Source organism: Coenobita brevimanus, chromosome 62 (assembly GCF_032717465.1).
Source record: "Coenobita brevimanus isolate Jiangsu-jjx chromosome 62, ASM3271746v2, whole genome shotgun sequence".
NCBI classification, from domain to species: domain Eukaryota; kingdom Metazoa; phylum Arthropoda; class Malacostraca; order Decapoda; family Coenobitidae; genus Coenobita; species Coenobita brevimanus.
The window spans coordinates 35,162,509-35,188,175 of NC_137015.1; the positions used below are offsets into that span (position 1 = coordinate 35,162,509).

Consider the following 25,667-nt stretch of genomic DNA (forward strand, 5'->3'; position numbering starts at 1 on the left):
AATTTTATTCTTGCCATTTAATTTTATATTCATTTAATTGTATTCACACTACTCACATTCTCATATTTAATGTATGAGGCAATCACAATTGCAGTGCTGCCAATCCTTATTATGTCTAATGTGTGTGTGTGTGTGTGTGTGTGTGTGTGTGTGTGTGTGTGTTCTTTTGTTAAGTTCTTAGTAAATTTCCCAATAAATATGAGCACTCCAGTTCCACCTGTAAAGTTGATATTCCAGTTCTTCAGATTTGCGGTAGTCATTATGTAGAAAAGCCGACATTCCAAGGAGACAGCCATGACTTAAAATATTGTTAGGAATGTTAAAGTGTTAATCCCCTAAGTTTTGATGGATTGATATTGGAACAGTTGTGAGTATTAGATATAATTATCCTAAATGGCACATTCAGTAGCAGAATGGGAAAGCCAGTACAGTGCAGCCTAATTATGCAATAGGGTTGCATCAAGTGAAGACCTGTTGCATGACGAATTATTGCATAATGAGGTCAATATAATGTGGGTTCAATGGGGTTAGGGAGGGTGAACTCGACCGTGAAGTCTAAAATGACCTAAAAAACCTTTGCCACCCACCTGAAATTTGCCATATGCTGATATGAGGTGTCACTAAGGGTCCCCCTCCCCCAGGATGGGGGACAGTTGTAGGGCCTGGTTGACCATTTCACAAAAAAGATATATTATCACTTCACTTAATATCTCACAGTGCACTATTTATTACGTACATGCACTAGTATTTCGCAATAGCAATGGTGTTTCAGTGGCCTTTCATGCACAAAACAAAACTAAAGGCAACAATCACAGCCAACGTAAACACTGAGCAGGCATCGTGGCTCAGTCACTTGTGTAGAGGCTTAGAAGGGCTGGTGGTTACGAGAGGTTGACACAATTTACAAGTCACGAGTTTCAGCATTTCACATATAAAAAGTATCACTTCATGTAATATTGCACACTGCACTGTTTGTTAAGCACTTGGACTTTTATTTGGCAATATCAATAGTGGACTTTCATGCAAGACCAGAGGCCCCTAACGGGGATGATTGTTAGGTAAGGTTGACATGCTTTCCAAGTCTTAAGTTTCAGTATTTCATGCACAAAAAATTGTCACTATACTAAATTTTGCACACTGCACTATTTATTAAGAACATGCACTGTTGTTTGGTGATAACAATGGTGTTTCATGGCCTTTCATGCACAAAATAGAACAAAAAGCAGTGATCACAGCCACTTTAAACTCTGGCCAGCCAATTTAGCTTGCATGCGTTACCGCGTCCGAATGAGATTCTCGGAGGTGATTGTTGAAAATATTGTTTAAGTAAAATTGCAATTAACCCCTTCATGCATGATGATGCAAAATGAGTCAGAATGGTGTTAGACAGATGATCCATTTGACACACTGTCATTGTTGGTCTGAAGGGGTGCTGATTAGGCAATTTTGGACAAAAATATTCACCAAAAATTAAGTTTTAACATGAAATGCACTGGTCTTTGGTAGGGTTGGCAAAAAAAAAAAAAAATTTAAGAAGCCCAACCCACTTTTTTTTTTTTTTTTTCTCACAAAATACCCCCCAAAACAGGGCAAAAGTGGGTTTTTTCAAAGTTTATCTTAAATTTTAATAAAATAATGTGTCTGCTATACATTATTATGAATAGCCCAATAAAATCTTATTTTTCACACAGCTATTTGAATGAGGGGAAATGAACACAATCATGTTTTGACCTGTTTGGCTGTTATCCCTAGGCTGCCTGCTACACAGCATGCATGCACCAAATCAGTAACAGCCTTCCTCTGTATAAGATAAATGATCATCCCAAATTTGAACCAAATCTGCCAAGAATTTTGGCCTCCAGCTTGTTTACACACACACACACACACACACACACACACACACACACACACACACACACACACACACACACACACACACACACACACACACACACATTGGAGCCAGAAGTTGGAAATGAAATTTAATGTAAAGAAATGTAAAATATTGGATATGGGTAAAAGTACCAGGAGGCGGCCATCAATGAATTATTTGTTGGGTAATGAATTAATCACTAAAATGAGAGAAGAGAAAGACTTAGGAGTGCAGGTCCAAGATAGTTTGTCACCTGAAAAGCACATTAATAAGATAGTTAGAGAGACTTATAAACTCCTGACTAACATAAGAGTAGCATTTCATTATATGGATGAGGAGATGATGAAAAAATTGATAGTGGCCATGATCCACCCCAGGTTAGAATATGCAGCGGTAGTGTGGTCCCCACACAAAAAGAAAGATATAAACAAGATTGAGAGAATACAAAGAACAGCAACCAAAATGGTCCCCAGTCTGGCAGAGCTGTCATACAGAGAGAGGCTGGAAAAGCTGGATTTGCCTTCCTTAGAGGAAAGGAGAAAGAGGGGAGACATGATTGCAGTGTTCAGGACTATGGTGGGAGTAGATAAAATTGACCGAGAAGATCTGTTTTTATGGGATAAGAGAGCAACAAGAGGACACGGAATGAAACTGAATAAGTCAAGCTGCTTGAAGGATATCAAGAAATATAGCTTTCCTTACAGAAGTATAGATTTATGGAATAGCCTGGACAAAGAGATCATCCAGTCTAAAAACTTAAACGAGTTTAAAGCTAAATTTGACTTACTGAGAAACAGCGATGGGAACCCACGAGCATAGCATATTTCGTGTGTATCTCAATTAGGTATATTGGGTAAATACATAAGTATTTGGAACGACTTAGACAAAAAGGCGGTGCAGGAGAAAAACATTCATGTGTGTAAAAGTAAACTAGATAAATGTGGATATGGAGACAGGACAACATGAGCATCACTCAATTCCTGTATACTACAAATAGGTAAATACACACACAGGGTCGACAGCATAATACGACCACATTACATGCGGACGTATAAAAACTGATTCTGCTGAGAAGGAAAGCAATGTAAAAATATTCTTGAGATGAAGAAAACTTTGACCTGATTTTTTGAAATTGCAGTAAGGAATAATGTTATTATTTTTCAGGAAATATTGTTGTTTCATGTTGGTAAGTCATTTAGAAGTGAAGTGTCATTTTTATTTTATCATTGAGGCAAAGAATTGCATTCTTATTTGAAGAAAGAAAAAAAAAGTTCTTTTGTTATATTGTGTAGGTAACATGACGAGAACCATAATTTACTGTGACACAAAAATATTATCATTTCAAAAGAAAATGATATTGGTTATAAAAACTATTAGAAAAATAGAAGTATTATGAACAGTTTTGAAAAATCAAAGAACAACACTTATATTTACAAAGAGCATGTTTTACTTATGTTGGTGATGAGAAATGTAATAAGCTTTTTTTTTTAATTACTGAGATTATGCTTCCAAGATATTATATTGTAAATACTTGGCGATATTGTGTTTTTTTAACCAGTGAAATAGAATATGAATAAGTAGCTATTATTTATTTCTGATATTGTATGCAAGAATATAACCATTTAATCAAATAAAAACCATTTAATCAAATAAAACTGTTATCAAATACATTATTTTTACAAAAACCAGTAAAGTGGGTAAAATAGTGTTTTTTTTTCAAGTGGGTTTTACTGAAAAAACCCGGTTGGGTAAAACCGGGTTACCCACTTTGGTGCCAACCCTGGTCTTTGCTGTGTTATAGGGGAGAGTGTCTATTTCAAGGCCAACACTCTCAAATAGTCAGCATTCGGTGTGGGTGTGGGTGTGTGTGTGTATGATTTTGGCGATTACTCGAACCCTGTTGATAGTATTGGAATTCTGAATTTAGTCCGGTAGCTCCTTAATTCCGATAAAAGCAAATTCTTGTCTATTGAAGTCTGTTATATCAAGGTTTTACTGTATTATTCAATTACCTGCATCATGTCCATATGCCATATTATTAGTACAGTATATGTTCAAGTCGAAGTCAGAGTCGTACTTGTAAAATTTCTGGAGTTGGAGTTGGAGTCAGGAAATATTATCACCAACTCCACAACCCTGCTCTTGTCTGGCAGATCCGCAGGGACGTCATTCACCTCTCCCTCGAGGTGTAGTTCGAAGAGGTGGGTGAGGAAGACATTCAGGAGGTGCTCAATGCCCACACCAAGAATAATTCCAACGAGGTGCTGATGGAAATGAAAGAGCAGGTGGCATAAGGAGAGGAAGGTGTTGAAGAGGTGGAAGGAGGAGGAAGTAGCACTATTGTTGGATCTAAAGACTCATTAGAAATTTTTAGGAATGATGGACCAGACCCTCACATTCATTCAGAAAAAGGATCAAAACCCTGTCTGGAGTGATGCAGTGTGCTATGCAGTTAAGAGTAAGTTGCGTATGTACCCCAAGCTACTTGCACACAGAAAAAAAGCAGAGGGGCATTGCTCTCCTGCCACCTCACTGTAGCGCACCTTTTATCAGTTGGCACCTGTTCCTGGTGACCTCAAGAAAGTGTCCATGAATACCTGCTGTCCCTCAGCCTTGGAGGACCCATGGTGATGATTCAGATTATCGTAGGACCCACTTAAGGTGAACTGGATACTATTTCAGAAAGTGTAATGAAGAAAAAATTTAGTGATATACAGTAACTTTATTTTGCCTCAGGTAGTCTTCTACTTCCAGCTTCTCAAGAGTACTGGGGGAAAAGAAGTATGGATGAAGCCAGAAAACTGTAGGCAGAAGAGCATATAATTGTAAACTTTTGGCACATGGTTGTACAGGAGGATTTGGTTTAGTGAGGTTTGTGAGGTCCTGCTCGACAAGGGTGTGTGTGCAAAATGCTTGACCACGGTTGGACACAGCTGGTATCATTTGGTCATGAGAAGGTTAATGTAGTACCATGTAGTGTGTGTCTGTGTCTGTTTATCTGTGTGTGTGTGTGTGTGTGTGTGTGTGTGTGTTTGTGTGTGTGTGTGTGTGTGTGTGTGTGTGTGTGTGTGTGTGTGTGTGTGTGTGTGTGTGTCTCTCTCTCTCTCTCTCTCTCTCTCTCTCTCTCTCTCTCTCTCATTCACATTGTCTTTATTTCGTTCACCTTTTCATTTCCTTTTTTTTGCCATAAATCCGAACTACCCTTTTTTTTCAGAACCAGGGTAAGGCAGGCCATGAGATCCAGAGTTCGACCCTGGAGCTGATCAATGGTCTTGTATCACTGGTACACAACCCCTCCATGCCTGATGTGGCTGCCGAGGCCATGGAGGCCTTGCTCGTCCTACACCAGCCAGAGAAGATTGAAATGTGGAACCCTGAAGCACCCATCAACACGTTCTGGGATGTCAGGTAAGGCTGGAATGTTATTTGATGGACACCCTGTAAAAATAAGTCTTGTGTGGACTAGCTATTAATGGAACCATGACACCACAGAAGAAGAATATGTGTTGGCTGTGCATTATGATGAGGTTTCTTGAAACATTATTGAAGGCTTCAGAGCAACCCAGCGTGATGTACTGTAGCTGTTCCGCAGTTAACCCTTTGGCTGCAGTGGCCATGATGACAACCCATGTGTTTAGTGCGGAGAAACAGGATAAAATGGCGTGTTTTCAACTCGTGTTTTAACTTGCTTGACCTTAATCTTAAAAGCTAAAATTTTTGTCAGACAAACCTCAGTCTTTCTACTATCATTTGCAACAAACTGCATGTACACCCGAGGAAAGTTCCGCGTTATACACTGGCTCACCGCTTCCAAATAGTAAATGTGAGACAAGAGGTAGCGGAGCAGTAGCCAACATTCGTCTATCTGGTAACTGTGTGAGAAGGATGAGGATGGAAGAGGGAGGGATATTAGCTATCAGCTCCCCCATCCTTTCTCCTCCCTAAACCTCTCCCCTCCCACACAGTGGTACCAGACATTTGAGTGTTTGGCTGTACTGGCACTTCTGCGATCCAGACTTTTGCGTGGTCAAAAGGGAGCAAAAATCAAGTTACTGGTGAGGACTACTGCATGCTGGAGCAGTCGGGAACTCAGATTGATGGAGACTGTCTCCCAATAGCGGCCTCTTCGGTTGCTTTTATTACTTTTCAGGTGGTCAAATTAAGAGTGGTTGCATGCCAAAATGATGGGGTCAGTCTCCAACTCGGCCAACCCAAGCCCAACCTTCGCAATTTCCCAAAATGCTCCTGGGTTACACATTAACTAGCTACTAGGTCAACTCTACCGCCAGTTCTCAAGGGTTATACAAACAGTAACGTTTGAGTGGGAGGAAATATGTATTAACAAACCTCAAAAAAAGGGTAGAAATCTTCCCATCTGCAAGCCTTGCAGAATAATCCTGAATCAATTGGCACGTTACTCAACATCATATGGCCCTCGTATCAAAATCCAAAAAGAAAACTTAGCTCCTTTGCCCCAAGTTCAGTCCAATGTGGCTTTCCATGATAGTCCTTCTGAGCTCATAGTTCACTGGTCCAGTCTTCTAATATTCTTGTCTTCCACACTGGAACCTTGACCTCCACACTGGGACTATGACTCACTCACTGGGACTGACCTCCACACTTTGACCCACTCACAATCCAGCTCAAGAAATATAAGGGAGGTGAACGGGAACACAGACTCGCTTTTCCAAAGGCTAATGGCGTCACCTCGCGTGATTGTTACACACTTCAGAATTCCTTTGGGGGGGGGGGGATGACGACAGTACCGACCATCTGCCACGTTTCACAGCTGATGAGCGAGTGAAACACACTGGTCTTGTGTGGTGGAAAGGGGGCGGGGAGGATGACTGCTTACGCAGTTTAAAATTTTCATTACTATAGACTCGTGATAAGGCTCAGTGTGATGTCTTTCCCCTTACAATCGATTACCCCCCAAAAATGACATTCCTTAGTTACAATAATCAGTCACCAACACCTCTCTCTATACACTTGCATCGGAAAAACAATGAAAAATCATCGTGCCTTACACCACTTTGCGCACGCATACATTATGCTGGAGTACGTGATCATAGGCACATGTTCCTTCTCACTCGAGTTTTTATATTATTAAGAGACGTAATTACAGTAGGGAAAAAAAAAAGACTTAGCATCTAGGTAACTTAATCTACGTTCTGATCACGTTCGCATGGAAATAGCTATACTTTGGCCACGCTCTCTCACTTAACCGAACTTCTGGTCATAAAATAAACAAAATACAACTCATTATCGTTTCCGGGCACTACATGGCTACTGCTTCACTAGTGGTTGTCTCATGCATAAAGGTCTGAACTGACAGGCAGGTGTATAAGGCGGAACTTTCCTTGGATGTACATGGGTACTCCCAGTCCGAAGAATGCTTTAAGAGACAACAAAGTGTTTGTGCCCGTCTGACGTGGGAAGTGGCCCAGCACGGCAGAAATCGCCGCCTCTAACGAACAAACTGTGAGATTCTTTTCGTGCTAAATAGGGTTACAGCCACATTGCCTTATCACAACAAGTACAATGATATATATATACAAAAAACCCTTCTAGCCAGTCTTATATGATTTTATTGCTACATTCCATAGAGTTTACCCTAGATTTTAGTGAAACAGTAGTGATGTGAGGAAAATCATTACAAACTCTATAAAACTTCATCAGAGACTTTTATTATCACTTATTTTTTTAAAAACTTATAGATATAAAGCTATTCATTATTCATGTCATTGCCTTGCTGCACGCTTTCACAACTGCTAGAACACTTTGTTAACTCAGCAATGTACCACATAACTTCACATACCTTGGTAGAAATAATCACTAATTCACTTACATTACTGTACTTCATGAAAGACTTTTATTAGCTCTTATTTTTATAAAACATATAATCATCCATCCATCATCCAATCCTGCGTTGCCCCATGAGGAGCATAGGAGCCCGGGGCTAGGCAAGTTTCTCCTGACATTCAAGATGAGAGTGACCAGCCTCACTCATCCCTGGGTGGCGTTACATGAGCAGTAAACCCCAACCACCTCTTGGATACAAACCTTCACCAGCTCAATCCAATTGGAGCGCTGTAATTACCCACTAAGCCACCAGGTGCCAAAATCTGGTTGTATGGTTTCCACCCAGTGTAGTAAATGGTTTCCTGGTGTACAGAAAACCATTTGGCTTGTCACTCAGTGTATAGTCATCCACAGGCAAAAGGAAGAGGAAAGAATGAAGGAAAGAAAGACAGAAGGGGGAGCATAAAGTCACCCTTAGGCAGAAGGATGAGAAAAGAATGAAGGAAAGAATGACAGAAGGGGATGAAAGGAGAGAAGGATGGAGGAGAGTATAACCATATAACCAGATTATGACGCCACGTGATTTAGTGTGTAATTACGGTGCTCCAACCTGATTGAACTGGTGCAGGTTTATATCCAAGGGGTGGTTGGGGTTTATTGCTCACGTAATGCTACTCAGGGATGAGTGAGACTGTTCACTCTTACCTTCAGGACCAACTTGCCTAGCCCCGGGCTCCTGTGCTCCTCATGGGGCAGCACAGGATTAGATGATGAATGAATGAATGAAAAATTGACAGTGTCATTTATTATTCATTTCTTTGCCTTCCTCCACATTTTTGCAATCACTAACACTTCGCTAACTCAGCAACGTACCACATGACTTCACTTATCTTTGTAGAAATAATAACTAATTTACTTATATAAACATGATTCAGAATATCCATCCATCTATCCATCATCCAATCCTACGTTGCCCCATGAGGAGCGTAGGAGCCCGGGGCTAGGCAAGCTGTCCTTGGCATTTAAGATGAGAGTGACCAGCCTCACTCATCCCTGAGTGGCATTACGTGAGCAGTAAACCCCAATCAATCCTTGGATATAAACCTTCACTGGCTCAGTCTGATTGGAGTGCTGTAATTACCCACTAAACCACCAGGTGCCCAAATTTGGTTATATGGTGTCCGCCCGGCATAGTAAATGGTTTGCTGGTGTACGGGAAACCATTTGGCTTGTCACTCATTGCAGAGTCACCCACAGGCAAAAGGACGAGGAAAGAATGAAGGAAAGAAAGACAGAAGAGGATGGAAGGAAAGAAGGCTGGAGGAGAGTAAAGGGCAGACACCAGAAAGCTGCACTACATTGAGTGAGTGGATGACAAGCGCCCCAACCTACCACTATATTAGAATGTTAAATAACACTTTAAACCACTTTGGTTTGATTTGACCCTCGTATTTTCACTCTCATCTTAAATGTCAGGACCAATCTGCTTAGTCCCGGGCTCTTACTCTTCTCATGGGGCAGCATAGGATTGGATGATGGATGGATGGATTTTTACTTAGCATTTACATGAGTGAAAAGGTATCAGTAGCGTCTGTGTGCATGTGGACAGTCATTACGGGCTTCATAAAACTTTGTGAAAGGTTTTTATCAGCACTTATTTTTATAAAGTTGTTGATATGATGCCATTTATCATTCACCTCGTTGCCTTGCTACGCATTATAGCAGTCGCTAACACTTTGCTGACTCAGCAGTTTACCTCAAGAAATTTTTGTAGAAATATTCACAAATTCATAAAAATGATTCAGAACGTATTATAAAATTCTGTTACACTTTTACCCACTCATTTTATTTGACCTACATATTTTTACATAGCATATACGTGAGTGACTAGTAGCATCTGTGTACATGTGGGCGGTCAAGACAGACTTTATAAAACCTCATGAAAGACTAATATTAGCACTTATATTTATAACACTTATTGATATAATTCCATTTATTATTCATATCTTTGCTTTGCTATGCATTTTCAAAGCCTCCAACATTCTGCTGACTCAGCAGAGAAAAAATGTACCACATGACTTCACTTATTTTTATGGAAATAATCACTAATCAAAAGAAAAATAATAATTCATAATATAATATAACATTTTTAGCCACTCTGGTTTGATTTTACCCATTTTTTTTTTTTTTTTTTACCAAGCATTTACTTGAGTGAACAGATAGGCCACCAGTAGCATCTGTTTACACATGGGCAGTTACTATAGACTTTATGGAAATACGTAGTATAACCACAAGTGAAGTAAAGTTTTCTCTTCCCTGGTGCATTGCTTGGTGTGGTGCTGGAAGTGGCAACGTTGGTGGCAGTGTCGTCTCTCCCTGCATCGCCTCCCCGCTACTTCAACATCACTGTCATCCCAGGCACTCTCTATTGCATGTGTTTCTGCAACATCATCACTGGCCCCGCCCTCAGCACTTGTCATTGGGTCATCTGGGTCATATTCACTCTCGATGTCGGTGTTACCCTCGAAAAGCAGTTTGCCACTTTGGCAGGGCCAGATGCTTGGAGTGGCATCTTTGGGGCTGTGATTATGAGGTCGAGGTTACATGTGTAGCAGTCGTGGATGCACCACATTTCACCTTATGTTCTTTTGACTTTTCCTTCTCCTGATGCTATTCTCCCCCAGAACCACCTTTTCAGAGAAATCAAACGCCTTTTCATTGTTTGGCCACGAATCCCGCCCAGTTGGGCGGTGGAGGTTTGGGGGTTTTCAGAGGCTTGGGAGGTAGGTCTTGACTCCACGACAGCCAGATGCATACTGAGACTGTGGCAGCCACTGCGTTACTCAGGTAGTACCCCTCCCTCCCACTCAGAGCGCATATGCATGCGCCATGTTAAAATAACGCACAAAATTTTGTGGAAATTTCTTGCCATTCTTCCGGAATGTACGATGCAGTCTACTGATCGGCATTTCTGGAATGCTGGACGCAGCCAAGGGGTTTAAGTTGATTCATTTAAAACCGTTCCATTATTAATTTGCTAGTGAATAAGCCTCAGTTTATCACTGAAAGTTCCTCTGATTTATATTAAAATTGCCATGAAATGTGAAGTGAGACACACACACACATACACACACACACACACACACTCTCTCTCTCTCTCTCTCTCTCTTTCTCACATGAACCAGATGCTCTCTCTTACATTTGCTTCATTTAAAGCTACTTTTTACCTCCACTCATCATAGCTTTGTACTATAATTGAGCACTTGTTGTATGTGCATAGGGTAGGTAGTGTGTGTGAGATTCGTTTAGTTTTTGTAAGGCAGGTTTGTTAACCTTACTGAAGTTGTTTAGGTTGAGGGAGAAAAATTGGACTTGAAGTTCACTCCCCATACTGTGAGGGGTCTGCCACAGACTTAACAGATAAAGATATCTTTGTACAAAATGTTATTTGCATATAGGCACAGCGACTCAGAGGAGTTCATCAGCATGCTTTTGGAAATCAGATGAGTCAGGAATGTTAATGAATGTACTTGCACAGGCCTAGCAAAAGGATGCCTGGCAGATAAAGGTGCTCCAGTAATACAGCAGGCCCCCATTGCTACTATCAACTTATGTGATCATTTGCTTATACAGTTGTAACATTTCAGCATTTTTTTTTTTTTTAATAGATCGCCTATACAATTGCAGTGATGCATCACTCTTGTATAATGAGGGCATACTGTATGTAGCTCTGAAGGATTCATGTTCTGGGTGTGGTTTGACTGTATTGCTCACATGATAGTGCTTTGAGGTGAATGATTGGTTCGCTTTTCTTAACTGTTGACTGAATATCCTAACCAGGTGCCAGGTGCTTCTTATGGGTCACTGTGGATTGGATAATGGATTGCTGGATACATGGGTAGATGTGTTTGAAGTTCAGTTAGGTTTGTGTAGAAAAGTCTTTTCAGCATTTACTTTGACAACTTTGTTCTATATTGCATGAGATGAGTTTGCAGAGCTTAGGAGAGTAATTGGTTTAGGCCATCCATCAGTTTGAATTTTTCGTTACCTGTTGAAGCCATACTAGACAGCTTCAAAAGGAGTTAATTCTATAAGGGGAATGCTGTTTTATGAAAATCTAATGATAAATAAGTCAGGATGTTTGGTTAAATGTTATACAGGTAGCACTTCAGAGCATAGGATCTTAAAATAATTCTTTCTCATTGGTCAGATGATGTTCACTGGTGAGCCACTAGAAGCCCTACTGATACTGGCTTCCAATCTTAGTTCGCAGGTGCTGTTCTCCATATCCCAGAAACTGATCCAGCACCAGATAGTAAATTACACCGAAATACTGAAGTGGCTGAGAGACATCCTGGTGTGCCGCAATGCCTTCCTCCTCCGCCACAAAGACTACGCCAACTGCAACATTGGCGCACACATTGCCATCTGCAAACAGGCTCATATTAAGCTTGAGGTATGAGTATTGGACCAGTTTGTTTAAAGTCTGCTGGATAAGTTTTGGTGACTTTCAGATTTTTTTTTTTTTTTTTTTAACAGTGGAGGACGGAAAAACAAATGAGTAAAAAAATATATATATAATCAATACCCCAGATTACTGGTGTCCTCTGTTCATAAAATATCTGTAACAGTTAGACTTGAACAGTTGTGGGTTGAAATTCGGAGGGAAACAACCCTGGGGAAGTGAGTTCCAGAGAGATGCAGTTCGGGGAATGAAAGAATTCTGATAGGCAGAAGTTCTGCAATATGGCTGAGTGACATTCCAGTCATGAGTGCTACCAGATGCCCATGTAGCATGAGGGAAGGCATGGAGAGGTGGCACCGTGGACGCAACTTCGTCCGAGCATTTGCCAAAAAAATATCTGTAAAATAATGCAAGGGAGGCAACATTCCTTCTTACTTGCAGAGGAGGTAGTTTATATGTAATGGCAGGGTTGTTAATGATTCTAACAGCTTTGTTCTGAATTTTGTCTAGTTGTCTTAATGCAACCTCCCCACAATCATTTCACAAGGGTGAGCAATATTCAAACTGAGAGCGCACATGACTCTTATAAATTATAGCTAACTGCTCATTGGCGAAGAAGTTACGGACTCTGTACAATAATCCAAGTTTCTTTGAGGCGGTTTTAGCAAGTGATCTGACATGAGAGGTCCAGCTGAGGGCACTGTTAAGTGAGACGCCAAAAATTTGAATACTTTTGGAGATGGGAATACTAGTAGCACTGAAGGTAATGTACGAATCTGGCAATATCTGTCTATTAGTAAACTGTATATATTTAGTTTTACTAGCATTAAAAGAGACAAGGTTGTTTTGTCCCCATTCACTGATTGTAGCTAGATCTTGATTTATGGAGATGGCTGTACATTACTGAGTTGTGAGGTAGAGATATTAGACTTTGTAAATGGATGTCTGAGTGTGAATGAACTGTGTAGTGTTGAGTCATCTGCATATGAGTGAATGGGATTGTGGGTGACAGATAAGAGATCATTAATATGAACCAGAAATAGGGTTGGCGCCAGAACTGATCCCTGCGGCACGCCGGCGTTAATTGAGTGGAAATTGGAATAATCATATACTTTTACTCTTATTTTCCTGTCACTAAGATATGAAGAAATCAAAGGAACAAAAGACATTAGTCCATAGCAAGGGAGTTTGGATAGCAGTGAATGGTGCCATACTCTATCGAAAGCTTTAGAGATATCAAGAGCAACTGCATGAGTTTCTCCAAAAAGATCAATTGATTGATGGATGATATGGGTTAAGAGACTGAGTATGTCAATGGTGGATCTTTAGTGGCAAAAACCATATTGTCTGTCACTAATTAAGTTGTTGGATTCAAGATGTTTAACAATATGCTTATTAATTAAAGTTTCAAATACCTTACCAAGAGAAGATGTGACAGCTATTGGTCTGTAATTGGAGGGGTCAGACGAACTTCCTTTCTTTGAAACTGGGTGGATATTGGCTTCTTTCCATGAATTTGGGAATAAAGAAGTACATATGCATAGTCTGAATAATTTAGCTAGGACAGAGGCAAGTTCAGGGGAACACTTTTTCAAAACAATTGGCGGAATTCCATCTGGGCCTGGAGCTTTGTTGGTAGGTAAATTGTGTAGGGTGGATTTTACGTATCTTGTCTGTATTTTAAATGGGACAATTTCGGGAGAATCAAGGTCCAGTACTGGGACAGTCTGGCTGGTATCGTCTATGGTAGAGTTTCTGGCAAAGGTCATTTGTAATGTTGCCATCTGAAGATTTTAGTGGGGGAATGGAAGATGACTTGTTAAAGTTATTATTGAAAGAATTAAGAGTTGACCAGAATATTCTGTTGTCATTAGGGTTGTTAAGTAGTTTTGATGCTTGCTTTTGAAGATTGTTTGATTTAGATAGACTTAATACAGCTTTTGCATGATTTGTATCTGTGTAGAATTACTGTATCTTACATAGCTGGAATAGAATCTAGGGTTGGCCTGATCATGAGTGTCATTGGTGACAGAAATACCATTGATAGACTCATGTACATGCTACATTGAATGAAGCCAGCCTGCATCAGCTGGAATGTTAAACTAAAGATGCTTCCATGAGAGAAAGAATGATTAGTACATTATTATCATCATCATCTGGACCCCCTTTCCCACTCTAGGGCAGGGTGAGGAGTAGCAACATCCAGACAGCCCATGTTTGCCCACTCCAGTGGGCCACACATCAATTCACTCATCATTCAAGTCCCCAGAATTCTGGCTCTGTCTGATATGCCAAAAAACTTTCATCACATTCTGTAGCTTCACATGAACATATCTGATAAAGTCAGTCCGAACGCTGTCACGTGAAAAGGGGTCCCAGATCCCTGATCATGCACTTCTCCTAACAACATTCATCCAGCCAGCTAGCTCTCTTGTCAGTCCCCTAACCCCACCGAATTCCATACTTCTCTTCCTCACGCACTCATCCACCATATCCCTCCACCTTCTTGGCCTACCTTGCCTCCTTCCTCCTCCAAATTCACTCTGATATACCTTTTTTACCACTCTATTGTTAACAGGGGCGTACTCAGAGATTTTGGGGCCCAGGGGGCTAGGTTCATTTTGGGGAGGGGGGCCCCCACAAAGAACCTAGCCCCCCTAATTCTCAAAATTTATCTAATATCTCAGCCAGGATTGTCAGGATGATAAATATATATGCTGTATTTTTAAATATTAATTAAAAAGATTATAAATTTTTTAAGGCTTTTTGGGGGGCCCCCCTCAATTGGGGGCCCAGGGTGCAGTTTCAAACAGCCCCCCCCCCCCTTAGGTACGCCACTGATTGTTAGCCATTCTCTTCACCTGATCATAATGTCCTAGTACACATTCTTTGATTTTGTTATCCACAGACTTCCTCACTCTGCATCTTTAACGAATAATTTTATTTTGTATCCTATCCTCTCTCTTTATTCCACAATCATTTCTCACTAGTTCCATCTCCACTGCTCTCATTCTTGACTTTTAATTTTCATACCACACCAGTCTCACATCCATATGTTAAAGTTGGCACAAACACTCCTAGCCTTGCACAGCTGCAGCACTCGAGCTTCTGTTTCTTATATTTGTACAAAATACAGCAATCCCGCATTTTTTGCAGTAGTTACGTCTTGTAACCCCCATGAAAAACCAAATTAGCGAATACTCTTTTAACAATTGAATCTTGTTTACTTGTGTCCACCATGCTACACATCACGATGCGATGCGATGATTGGTAGAGGGATAGTCTTTGCAATGGCCCCTCTTGTAGTATCTCTTGGTTTTCCAATTTATTCGTTGCTGAGCTCCTTGATTCTTTTCTCTCTCTTCTTCTGGCACTTGTGTGTGAATTGTTTTATTCTTTCAAAATCTTCTACTTCAAATACAGTAAAAGTCCAATATTTCGGCATCCAAATCCCCGGCAAATCTGACATTTCGGCAGTTTTGTGAAATAGTCCCATTTACAAAAATCTCCGATCGTTCGGCAGATTCTCCGATTTTTTTCGTCAGTCTTGAAATTCTCCATGAGGCTCGCCAGCTAGCTACCCGCCTTTACCCGCCTTAGTGAGTGAGATAGTGAAAGTGATGGAACGAGTCTACCACTGCCATGAAGCTCAGAGGCTAGCTCTTTCTCCTATAGCATAAAGAGAGGACAAACATGTAGTGAGTCTAGCATGGGAAAGAGAATCTGTTTCGCCATTCTTCCGCCATTCTTCCGAGTTGTTGCCGTGCTGCTGCCGACTTCTCTTGATTCTTCTGTGTGCTTTGTGAACTTCGTACCGAAATACCTCTGAAATTACTATTCGAGTGTGCTGTAAGCACCGTAACATCAGACAGGAGCTTTGTAACACCTGAGTGGACCAGCCGTGTGTTGTGAACAGTATAAACATCTTCTGCGTGCTTTGAAAATGGCCTCCACGTGTGAAAAGTTAACTGGTGTTAGCAAGAAGCGTACACATAAGATGTTGACTATTGCTCAGAAAATTGAGCTGTTGAAAAAATTAGAGGCTGGCATGAGTAGGAAACAGATTATGGATGAGTTTAACGTAAGCTCCTCTGCTCCCTCCTCTCCATCACCAACATCAGTCTCTGAACTTCAAGCTCTACTGCCGCAGCAACAGGGAGAAGAGTCCTTAGAGCCTGTTGCAGGACCCTCTACTGCTGAGGACTTCTTCCAGCAGTAGCAGACTCCAATCAACCCCTTCTATTGTACATATGTAAATAAGGAACCTACTATAAGTTTAGGTAAGTGCATGTGAACTTGTAGGCCTACTGTACCATTACATTTATAAACAGTATGTTCACTAATTTCTTTATTTTTCATATTCATGTATAGTACTGTATTCATTACAGTATTGTACAGTATCAGACAGTATACAGTACTCTCTCCAAACACATTTGTAATGATGTGAGTAATGATGATAGTGTTCACCGAAACATATAAGGTACTGAGTGGGTAGGGTTTTCGATAATTCGGCAATTTTGATATTTCGGCACTTGCCTGGTCCCATAGATGCCGAAAATTCGGACTTCTACTGTAATAGCTGTTCTAAAATGTCCTCTTTACTTTCTACGTATGGCTGTTGTAGTTCTGGTAGTTTTCCTTTTTCTTCCCCGTATTCCTGACAGTCTAATATAAAATGTTCTATATCCTCATTCTCGTGTCCACGCATTATGCACTTTGTTTCTTCTTCACACAGTCCATGTCCATACTGGTTGCGAGACAATTCGCCGTCAGACAATTCCCCGTCAAAACATGGACGATTCCCCTTCAGAACAATTCATACCCTGGACGATTCCCCGCCATTCTATAAATACACTTATTATTAATTAATCAGTTCTTTTATAAATATACTTATTAATTAATTAATACTCTAATAACTATATTTCAGGGGGATCCAACAAAGTCTATGTTCAGTAGCATAGGCTTTGGATATTATTTATTAGTTGCACCTTTAGTCAATAATTAACTTGTTTCTTCCTTGCTGTAGTCACATTTGAGTTATATTCTAGCATCACTCATAGCTATCTTCATTAATGAAGGCGAATTGTCTTGTTTTTGTTGTGACGGCGATTTGACTTGACAGTGAATTGTCCCGAAACCTTCATACTCATCCCGAAATACCTTCTTACAAAATTGAAAGCACTTACTCCATTATAAAGTAAAGGAAAAACGTAAACACTGTACTGTAATACACAGTTATCTACACATTTATTCACAAAACAGTACAAAATAAAATGATGCAGTAACTGGTGATAGCAAACACTCGCACGGTCGCATGTCCCCTCACTCACACGGTCGCACCTCCCCCGACCACTTCCAGCCACCAACACCATTCGAAGACTCACAATCTGACAAAATGATTTTTCAATCATTACACCACAAGTAAAGTTGAAATTTTTAAACTTGCTACCTAACAAATATATTTTTTGCTCAGTATCACGTACTGTACGTTTTTTTTTTTTTTTTTTTTTTCCCCCCCCCAAAGTGTGCACTACATAAAACTTTAATTCATGTCTATAAGTACAGTACAGTACTGTAATATTTTTAGTTAACGTCTGTTTGTTTTATCACTTTACATACCTTTAGTTACAGATGAGTTTCACTCAGAGACATCAGACGAGGCAGGGGAGTTAGGAGAGGGCTCATCAGCTGACTCATCCTCCATGCGTGGTAAGGCAGGAGATGTGTTGCCAGATGTCGATGGCAGTTCAGATGCAGGGCTGCGTTGGTTTTTTTTTTTGAGAAAAACAGTTATTGGAAGTTGCTCCCTTTCACACTTCATCTTCATTATTTCATGGTAGGGAGCAAACACAGCTTCCATCTCATTCTCCACTTTTATTGCCCTGTCCAGCGATGGGTCATACGACATTAGCAGGGAGATGGTATGCCTCATACTGCGAGTGATTTCCCCAAGCTTTTCTAGTGTGCACGCCTGTGGTAAATCATTTCTGCCAGATTCCTCTTCCTCTTCATCTTTCTCTTCTTCATTGAGCAGTTCTTCCAATTCTTGTGTTGTTAGTTCTTCTCCTGCATTCCCCAGCAGTTCTTCCCAAATTTCATTTTCTTGCAAATCAGAAAACCCTTCACCTCCGACAGTCCTCGAGAGATTTTTAATTCTAACAATTTCAGCATCAGCAGTTGGGAATCCTGCAAAGTCATTCACCACTAAAGGCCACAATTTCTTCCAACAGGAGTTGATGCAGCTAGCAGAGAGTTCTTCATGGCACTGTTGAATTAACATGATACTGTTGGCTATGTTGAATTTCTTCCACCACATTTTGATGTTATCTCCTTCTTCTATAGCTTGTCTAATCATGGCAAAGCTTCGTGCCACGCATTGCCATGAAAACAGCAATGATGCCCTGATCAAGTGGCTGAATGAGTGATGTGGTGTTCTTTGGTAGAAAAACTACCTCGATGTTAGGATGAGCAAATTTAATAGATTCAGGGTGACCTGGCCAGTTATCTATTATCAGCAGCACTTTAAAGTCTATCCCCTTTGCCTTCAGGTATCTTTCAACCTCTGGAACAAAACAGTTATGAAACCAGTCACTGAACAATGCTGCCGTCATCCACGCTTTCTTGTTGTTACGATAAAACACTGGCAGCTGATTTAAATCTTTCCCTTTAAGTGCACGTGGTTTTTTAGCCCTGTATAGCAGCATAGGCTTGATCATATGACCAGCTGCGTTCCCACAGAATAGCAGCGATACTCTGTCCTTCTGAGCTTTAAATCCAGGTGCCTGTCTCTCCTCTCGAGATATAAAAGTTCTGCTTGGCATTTTTTTCCACCACAGCCCAGTCTCATCGGCATTGAAAACTTGTTGCAGCAGATACCCTTTGTCCTTCACTAATTTTTCAAATTCTGCTGGATACACTTCTGCTGCCACATGATCAGCAGAGGCTGATTTGCCAGTAATCCTGAGATTATGGAGTGAGAATCTCTTCTTAAATTTCTCAAACCAGCCTTTGCTAGCCATGAATGTGTGCTTCCCATCTCTCTCTCCATCACTGAAATGATTGTACAAATCCTTGGCCTTTTCTCTGATCAAATTTGTGTCAACAGGAATATGTCGGCGGTTCAGATCTTCTATCCATATGTTCAGTGCCTTTTCCATTTTAATTAGAGCATTATCACGAACATGTTGAGACACCTTTGCTGACATTGATGCACATCTAGCAACTTCTTGTCTTATTTCTTTTTCACTTTTCTTAATGTAACGCACTGTCGATTCGTTCACTCCATACTCATGACTACATGCGGCGTAGCTCATGCCACTTCTTAGCTTGTCCAATAACACAATTTTCTTTGCTAAGGTCATAACTTTTCTTGATCGTTTTGTCACTTTGGAGTTCTTATTAATTGTATTATTAGCCTTCGGTGAGGCTGGCTTATGTCCTGGGGCCATGTGGGAGGCAAGAGGCTTGTATCACAGTGCGGTTACAAGTGCACCAAGCAGGTGAGGCAGGCAGGCGTGGACTGAGGGATGCGGCCATGGGAGGCAGAGGGGCCGCGGGAAGGGGACAGAGGGTGGCGTGAGTTTACCATGCTACAATTGGAAGCGGCGCGAATTTCAAATTTTTTGTTTTCCGTATATTCAAGGATATTTTAGTTAAACTTATTATTGCTAAGAAAATCCGCGAGAGGGCAAAACCGTAGAAATAAAATCAGCAAAAAATGCAGGTTTACTGTACAGTAATCCCTCCAATATCTGATGTAATAGAGCCAAAGGCATGTCCGGATATTGGGCCCCAGCCTCCTGGACTTGTACTTATGGACCCTAACTCAGAAAAACACCTATACAACTCCCTCTGGATGTGCATTGCACCTATTTAAGACCCAAATCACACCAGTAAGGGACATAAAAGACTGAAATAAATCCAAAAGAACCATAAAATGAGGTTTTAGAGGTGAGTTTATACAGTATTAAACATTCTGGGTACTTACAACAAGTCCCTGGCTCCTGGACTGGTTTGAACTGCCAGTTTGCAGTCCAGAGTTAATCCTTTGCGCTCTAAATTCTGATTTCTTAACACTGCACAACACTGTAAATTCCCCTGTGTTCCAGTGGCGAGGTCTATCTATCTATCTATTGCCAGACGCCTCAATTCCGTTTGGGGTGGCCACAAACAAATCGCCTCCAAGTCGCCCTGTCCCCCGCCATTTCACTGCCCTGCTCCCAACTCACACCCCCCTCTCTCATATACCTCTCCACCCCATCCCTCCATCTCATCCTCGGCCTCCCTCTTCCCCCCTCCACCTCACACACATACACTCTCTTCGTCAGTCTTTCACCCTCCATCCTCTCCACATGGCCAAACCACCTCAGTGTGTTCCTCATAACGCTTCCTATCACATCCACATCCACACCACAACGCTCCTTCATATCCTCATTCGTCAGCCTGTCTCTCCACGTGACTCCACAGGCTCCTCTGAAATAACTCATTTCCACTGCTCTCACTCTTGACTTGTGTCAGGTATTGCAGTTTGTTCACAAAAAACGAGCACTTGTAGCTTCCATTGCTATAAGCATCTGCTCTCGATCGGAGTTAGGCTGTGACTGTTGATGATGGCGGGGTAACAGAGTTGCCAGATTGCAATTGCCACATTACCAAACTCCTCAATTTTCATTACCATTTTTAACTTTCATTACCAAATTCGTAAAGCTAGCATATATTCTTCACTAATTATATACACAAGTGGAAGTACATGTCATCACTCTTCTTATTATTAACAGCATGTTGATTATTATCATGCTATATAGGCTACCAATTTAATCAGAGAGAGCAAACAATCCACCATCTCCATCCTTTGTATCCTCATACATGTGAAAAATCCGTTTGGTATTGTATTATTCTGGTTCATTACCAAACGAATTTTTCATTACCAAATTGGCCCACATTTGGTAATGAAAAATACCAAATGGCAACCCTGACAGGGGAGGGGGGAGGAAGGAAGGGGTGAAGGGACCATGGTGTAACAGATATTCGGTGCCACGCGGCAATTTCAAATTACGGGTGGGAAAAAAGTCAGATTTTTGTCGAATTTTTTGCGGTTTTTGGCCTATTTTGGAAATACTGGATCCCGGGACGAATATGTCCGGTTATTGGGGATGTCCGGAAAATGGGCGTCCGGATATTACAGGGATTACTAACAAAAGTCATTTTTCAAGTTATGCATGTTTCATATGGTTTGATATGTCTATGTTTATTCACCACATCTTGGGAAGACACCTTGCGTACTGTATATAGGCCTAGTTAGTTACACCATAATCCTTCCTGCTGTACTAAATTGACATCATTATGCAAAAATGTTAACATCATTATGGTATATAGAAATGTTAATGGAGGTGGTCTATCTTAGATCTGAAGATGTCATTGTTTTGAAGGGGTTAACGGATTGTTTAACTCTCCGTTAAATTGAGTAAACTCATCTGGCACTAACAAGAATAAAAATTTCATTATACTGTAAAACCTTGATATAACTGACTTCAGTAGACCGGAATCCAATTGTATGGAAATTGAGGAGCTACTGGACTAAATTCTTATGTACCAGAAAAAGTCTGATAAAGCCAGAAGCAGTCCGGACTGCCTGACCACTTCAGGTATGCTCACCACAGTAAGGTAAATAAAAGACATGTTTATCAGTGTACAGTACAGTATTATTATATTGTATATATTATACAATTTGATTATTGTGGTGAATGTATAATACAGTACAGTACTGTAGTGGTGGTGAAAATTTAAAAACCGTTGGTGCGACCCAGACTAATGTCTGATATATCGGGAAAAGTCCAGGTTAGCAGGGGGAAGTCCGGATGTTGCTTTAATTAGAATTTTGCTTTTTTCAGAATGGCTTGGGCCCAAATTTGTCCATTACAGTGAAGTTTTACTGTACTGATTATTGTGAAGGAATCTTGTATAGTAAGAATAAAAATATAAAGGATGTGAGGTAGCATAAGGGCTCAAGTAACCTTGTTTTTAGGTTGTTACATAGTGGCAAGCCGAATGGTTTCCTGTACACCAGGAAACCATGTACTGTGATGGGTGGTAACCATACAACCAAATTATTTCGCCTGGTGGTTTAGTGGGTAATTATGGCCCTCCAGTCGGATTGATCCAGTGAAGGTTTATATCCAGGGGGTGGTTGGGGTTTATTGCTCATGTAATGCCACTCAGGGATGAGTGAGGCTGGTCACTGTCATCTTAAATGTCAGAACTAACTTCCCTAGCCCTGGGCCCCTACGCTTCTCATGGGGCAATGTAAGACATAGTTTGTTGATAAATTATGAGATTAAAATATGAGGACAGTTATATGGTATTTCCAGATTTCCTGCTGAATGAAGTGTTGGCAGGATTTTTTTTTTTTTTAGATTTTTTCTTGCTTGTGAATATGGGGTTAAATTATTGTTCTTTATACTGTATATAACATAGGTTTTAGGGAATAGTAAGTGTTTTAATATAATTGCCAAGCATTTTTTTTTTTTGCTAATCTGCATCATATTTTTGTGGATGTCTCCTGTCTGATGTACATAAAGATTTACTTTATGATAACACTACCTTTGCCAGTGTATGGTCATGTGGTTACCACTGTGTATCTGTCTATCTACAGCAGTGGTTCTTAAGCTTTCTTGTGCAGCTGACCCCTTTTATTAAAACTAATTATGTTGCAGACCCTTAATTATGAGTAGATTTTCCTCCTACTCTACCTCTTGAGTTTAAAGGTATTTGTAGGCTCTAATATACTCAAATTTTTACTGAATTATTTATTAATGGCTTAACTTGAACATTACTGTTCAAATTTTACTTCACATAACTGTCATAACATTATTCTGTCTATCTGTCTATCTATCTATTGCCAGATGCCTCAATCCCGTACGGGATGGCCACAAACAAATCGCCTCCATGTCACCCTGTCCCCAGCCATTTCACTACCCTGCTCCCAACTCACATCCCTCTCTCTCATATACCTCTCCACCCCATCCCTCCATCTCTTCCTCAGCCTCCCCCTCCCTCTCCCCCCCTCCACCTCACTCACATACAATCTCCTCATCAGTCTCTCACCCTCCATCCTCTCCACATGGCCAAACCACCTCAGTGTGTTCCTCCTAATGCTTCCTATCACATCCACATCCACACCACAATGCTCCTTTATATCCTCATTCGTCAGCCTGTCTCTCCATGTAACTCCACAGGCTCCTCTTAAATAACTCATTTCCACTGCTCTCACTCTTGACTTGTGTCCTTCCAACAACGTCCAAGCTTCACTTCCATACGTTAGAGTTGGTATCACAATACTGCCATGTACTAACTATTTCACTTCCATGCTCACTTCCCTGTTTCTTATCACTGCTTTCAAGGAACCAGCAACCTTTCTTCCTTGCTGTACCCTTTCAAGCACTTCACCCTCCAAACTTCCATCCTTACTCATCACACTACCGAAGTACTGAAACATACTCACATTTTCCATTTCCTCACCATCCAACCTCACTGTGACTTCACCTCTCTCAAAGACCATCACTTTACTCTTCCCTGCATTCACCTTTAAATTCCGTTTCTTACACGCTTTCCCAAACTCATCCACCAAACCTTGCAGCTCCCCTTCTTCTTCACTCAACAACACAGTATCATCTGCGCCAACATCCACTGCCCTACCTTGTACCTCGTTTATTACCCCATCCATGTACCATCCAATCTTACATTGCCCTATGAGGAGTGTAGGAGCCAAGGGCTAGGCAGTTGGTCCCGACATTTAAGATGAGAGTGACCAGCCTCACTCATCCCTGAGTGGCAATACATGAGCAATCAACCCCAACCACCCCTTGCATATAAACCTTCACCGGCTCAATCCGATTGGAGCACAGTAATTACCCACTAAACCACCAGACGCCATAATTTGGTTGTATGGTTACCACCCAGCGTAGTAAATGGTTTCCTTGTGTACAGGAAACCATTTGGCTTGTCACTCAGTGTAGAGTCACTCACAGGCAGAAGGAAGAGGAAAGAATGAAGGAAAGAAAGACAGAAGAGGGAGTGTAAAGTCACCCATAGGCAGAAGGGCAAGGAAAGAATGAAGAAAAGAAAGACAGTAGAGGATGGAAGGAAAGAAGGATGGAGAGAGGAAAGGGCATATATATATAGATAGATAGATAGATGATAGATTGATAGATATAATTATATAGATAGATAGATAGATATATATATATATATATATATATATATATATATATATATATATATATATAGATATACAGTAATCACTCCAATATCCGGATCAATAGAGCCATCGGTAGGTTCGGATATTGGTTTTGTCCGGATATTGGGCCCCAGCTTATGGACTTGTACTTACGGACCCTAACACAGAGAAACACCTATACAACTCCCTCCGGACATGCATAGCACCTATTTAACACCCAAATCACACCAATAAGGCACATAAATGACTGAAATAAATGCAATAGACACATAAAATGTGGGTTTAGAAGTATGTTCATACATTAATAAACATTCTGGTACTTATGGACTCTAACCGAACCTAACCTAACCGAACCTAACCGAACTCTGAAAAACACATTCCTACTGCACATGCATGAGGTAAGTTTAGTATGGAAAGAAGTACAGTATGACACTTTCTGGTAAGTATAGTATGGGAAAAATACAATATGAAACATTCTGGTAAATATAGTATGGAAAATAGTACAACATGAAACATTTTGGCTACTTACAGCAAGTCCCTGGCCACCTCGATGAATAACCGCCTCCCTCTCGGACTCTGACAGTAAGAACGATTTCCTGAAGCACTTGCACTACACTCTTCCTGAAGTCTTGCACTGAACTTAGTCGCCAACACACAGAAGTCCGTTCTTTTCACAGTGTTCACTTTAGTCCAAATAATGTTCCATTAAATTTAAGTGTTGCACATTAACTTTTCCCAAGTTTTTTAAGTTTCCAAAGCCAAAACAAAGAAGGTTAGTTACGTTAAATTTCTTTTCTACTTAGTCTTTTCTCCCAACTTGAAAACCTTAACACAACACACCGTTTTTCACTGCACAACACTCAAAATTCCCGTGTGGTCTAGTGGAGAAGTTCTTGCTGTTTATTCACTGTCAGAGCCCGAGAGTATCACTGGCAGGCGTCCAAGGGGTGCATCGGTGGGTAGTGGTGATGGCGTACCGACTACAGAAGACTCTGAAGACAGCCGCAAACTCACGTCGAGCGGTGACTCCACTGTAGCTGATGTGCTGGGCTGTGGCTCGGAGCATGAGGGCCTGTCTTGGGGAGGCAACGGAGTGGAACCAGGGCTTGGCACAGCGGGGTCACGGGCCTGAAAAAACTGTCAATCGTTGACTGACGCAAGGACCGACGATTCTGGCGATTGATGATGCGCTGCCGGAAAGCACGCACTTCCTCCACGAGTCCCAAGGGCCCCATCTCCCTGTCGCAGTCCGGGTGTTCCAGGTAGTCTAGGGACGAACTCTAGATGTTCCC

The 25,667-nt window shown here is 41.0% G+C and overlaps 1 protein-coding gene across 1 annotated transcript in view; it reads left to right on the forward strand.

Annotated features, from left to right (window-relative positions):
- Nf1 (neurofibromin 1) overlaps positions 1–25,667 on the forward strand; it is a 509,668-nt gene that overhangs the window by 92,527 nt on the left and 391,474 nt on the right. The window contains exons 14-15 of the mRNA XM_080275751.1: positions 5,088–5,281; positions 11,942–12,131. Coding sequence (XP_080131877.1) covers positions 5,088–5,281; positions 11,942–12,131 — 384 coding nt within the window. The remainder of the gene's footprint in view (positions 1–5,087; positions 5,282–11,941; positions 12,132–25,667) is intronic.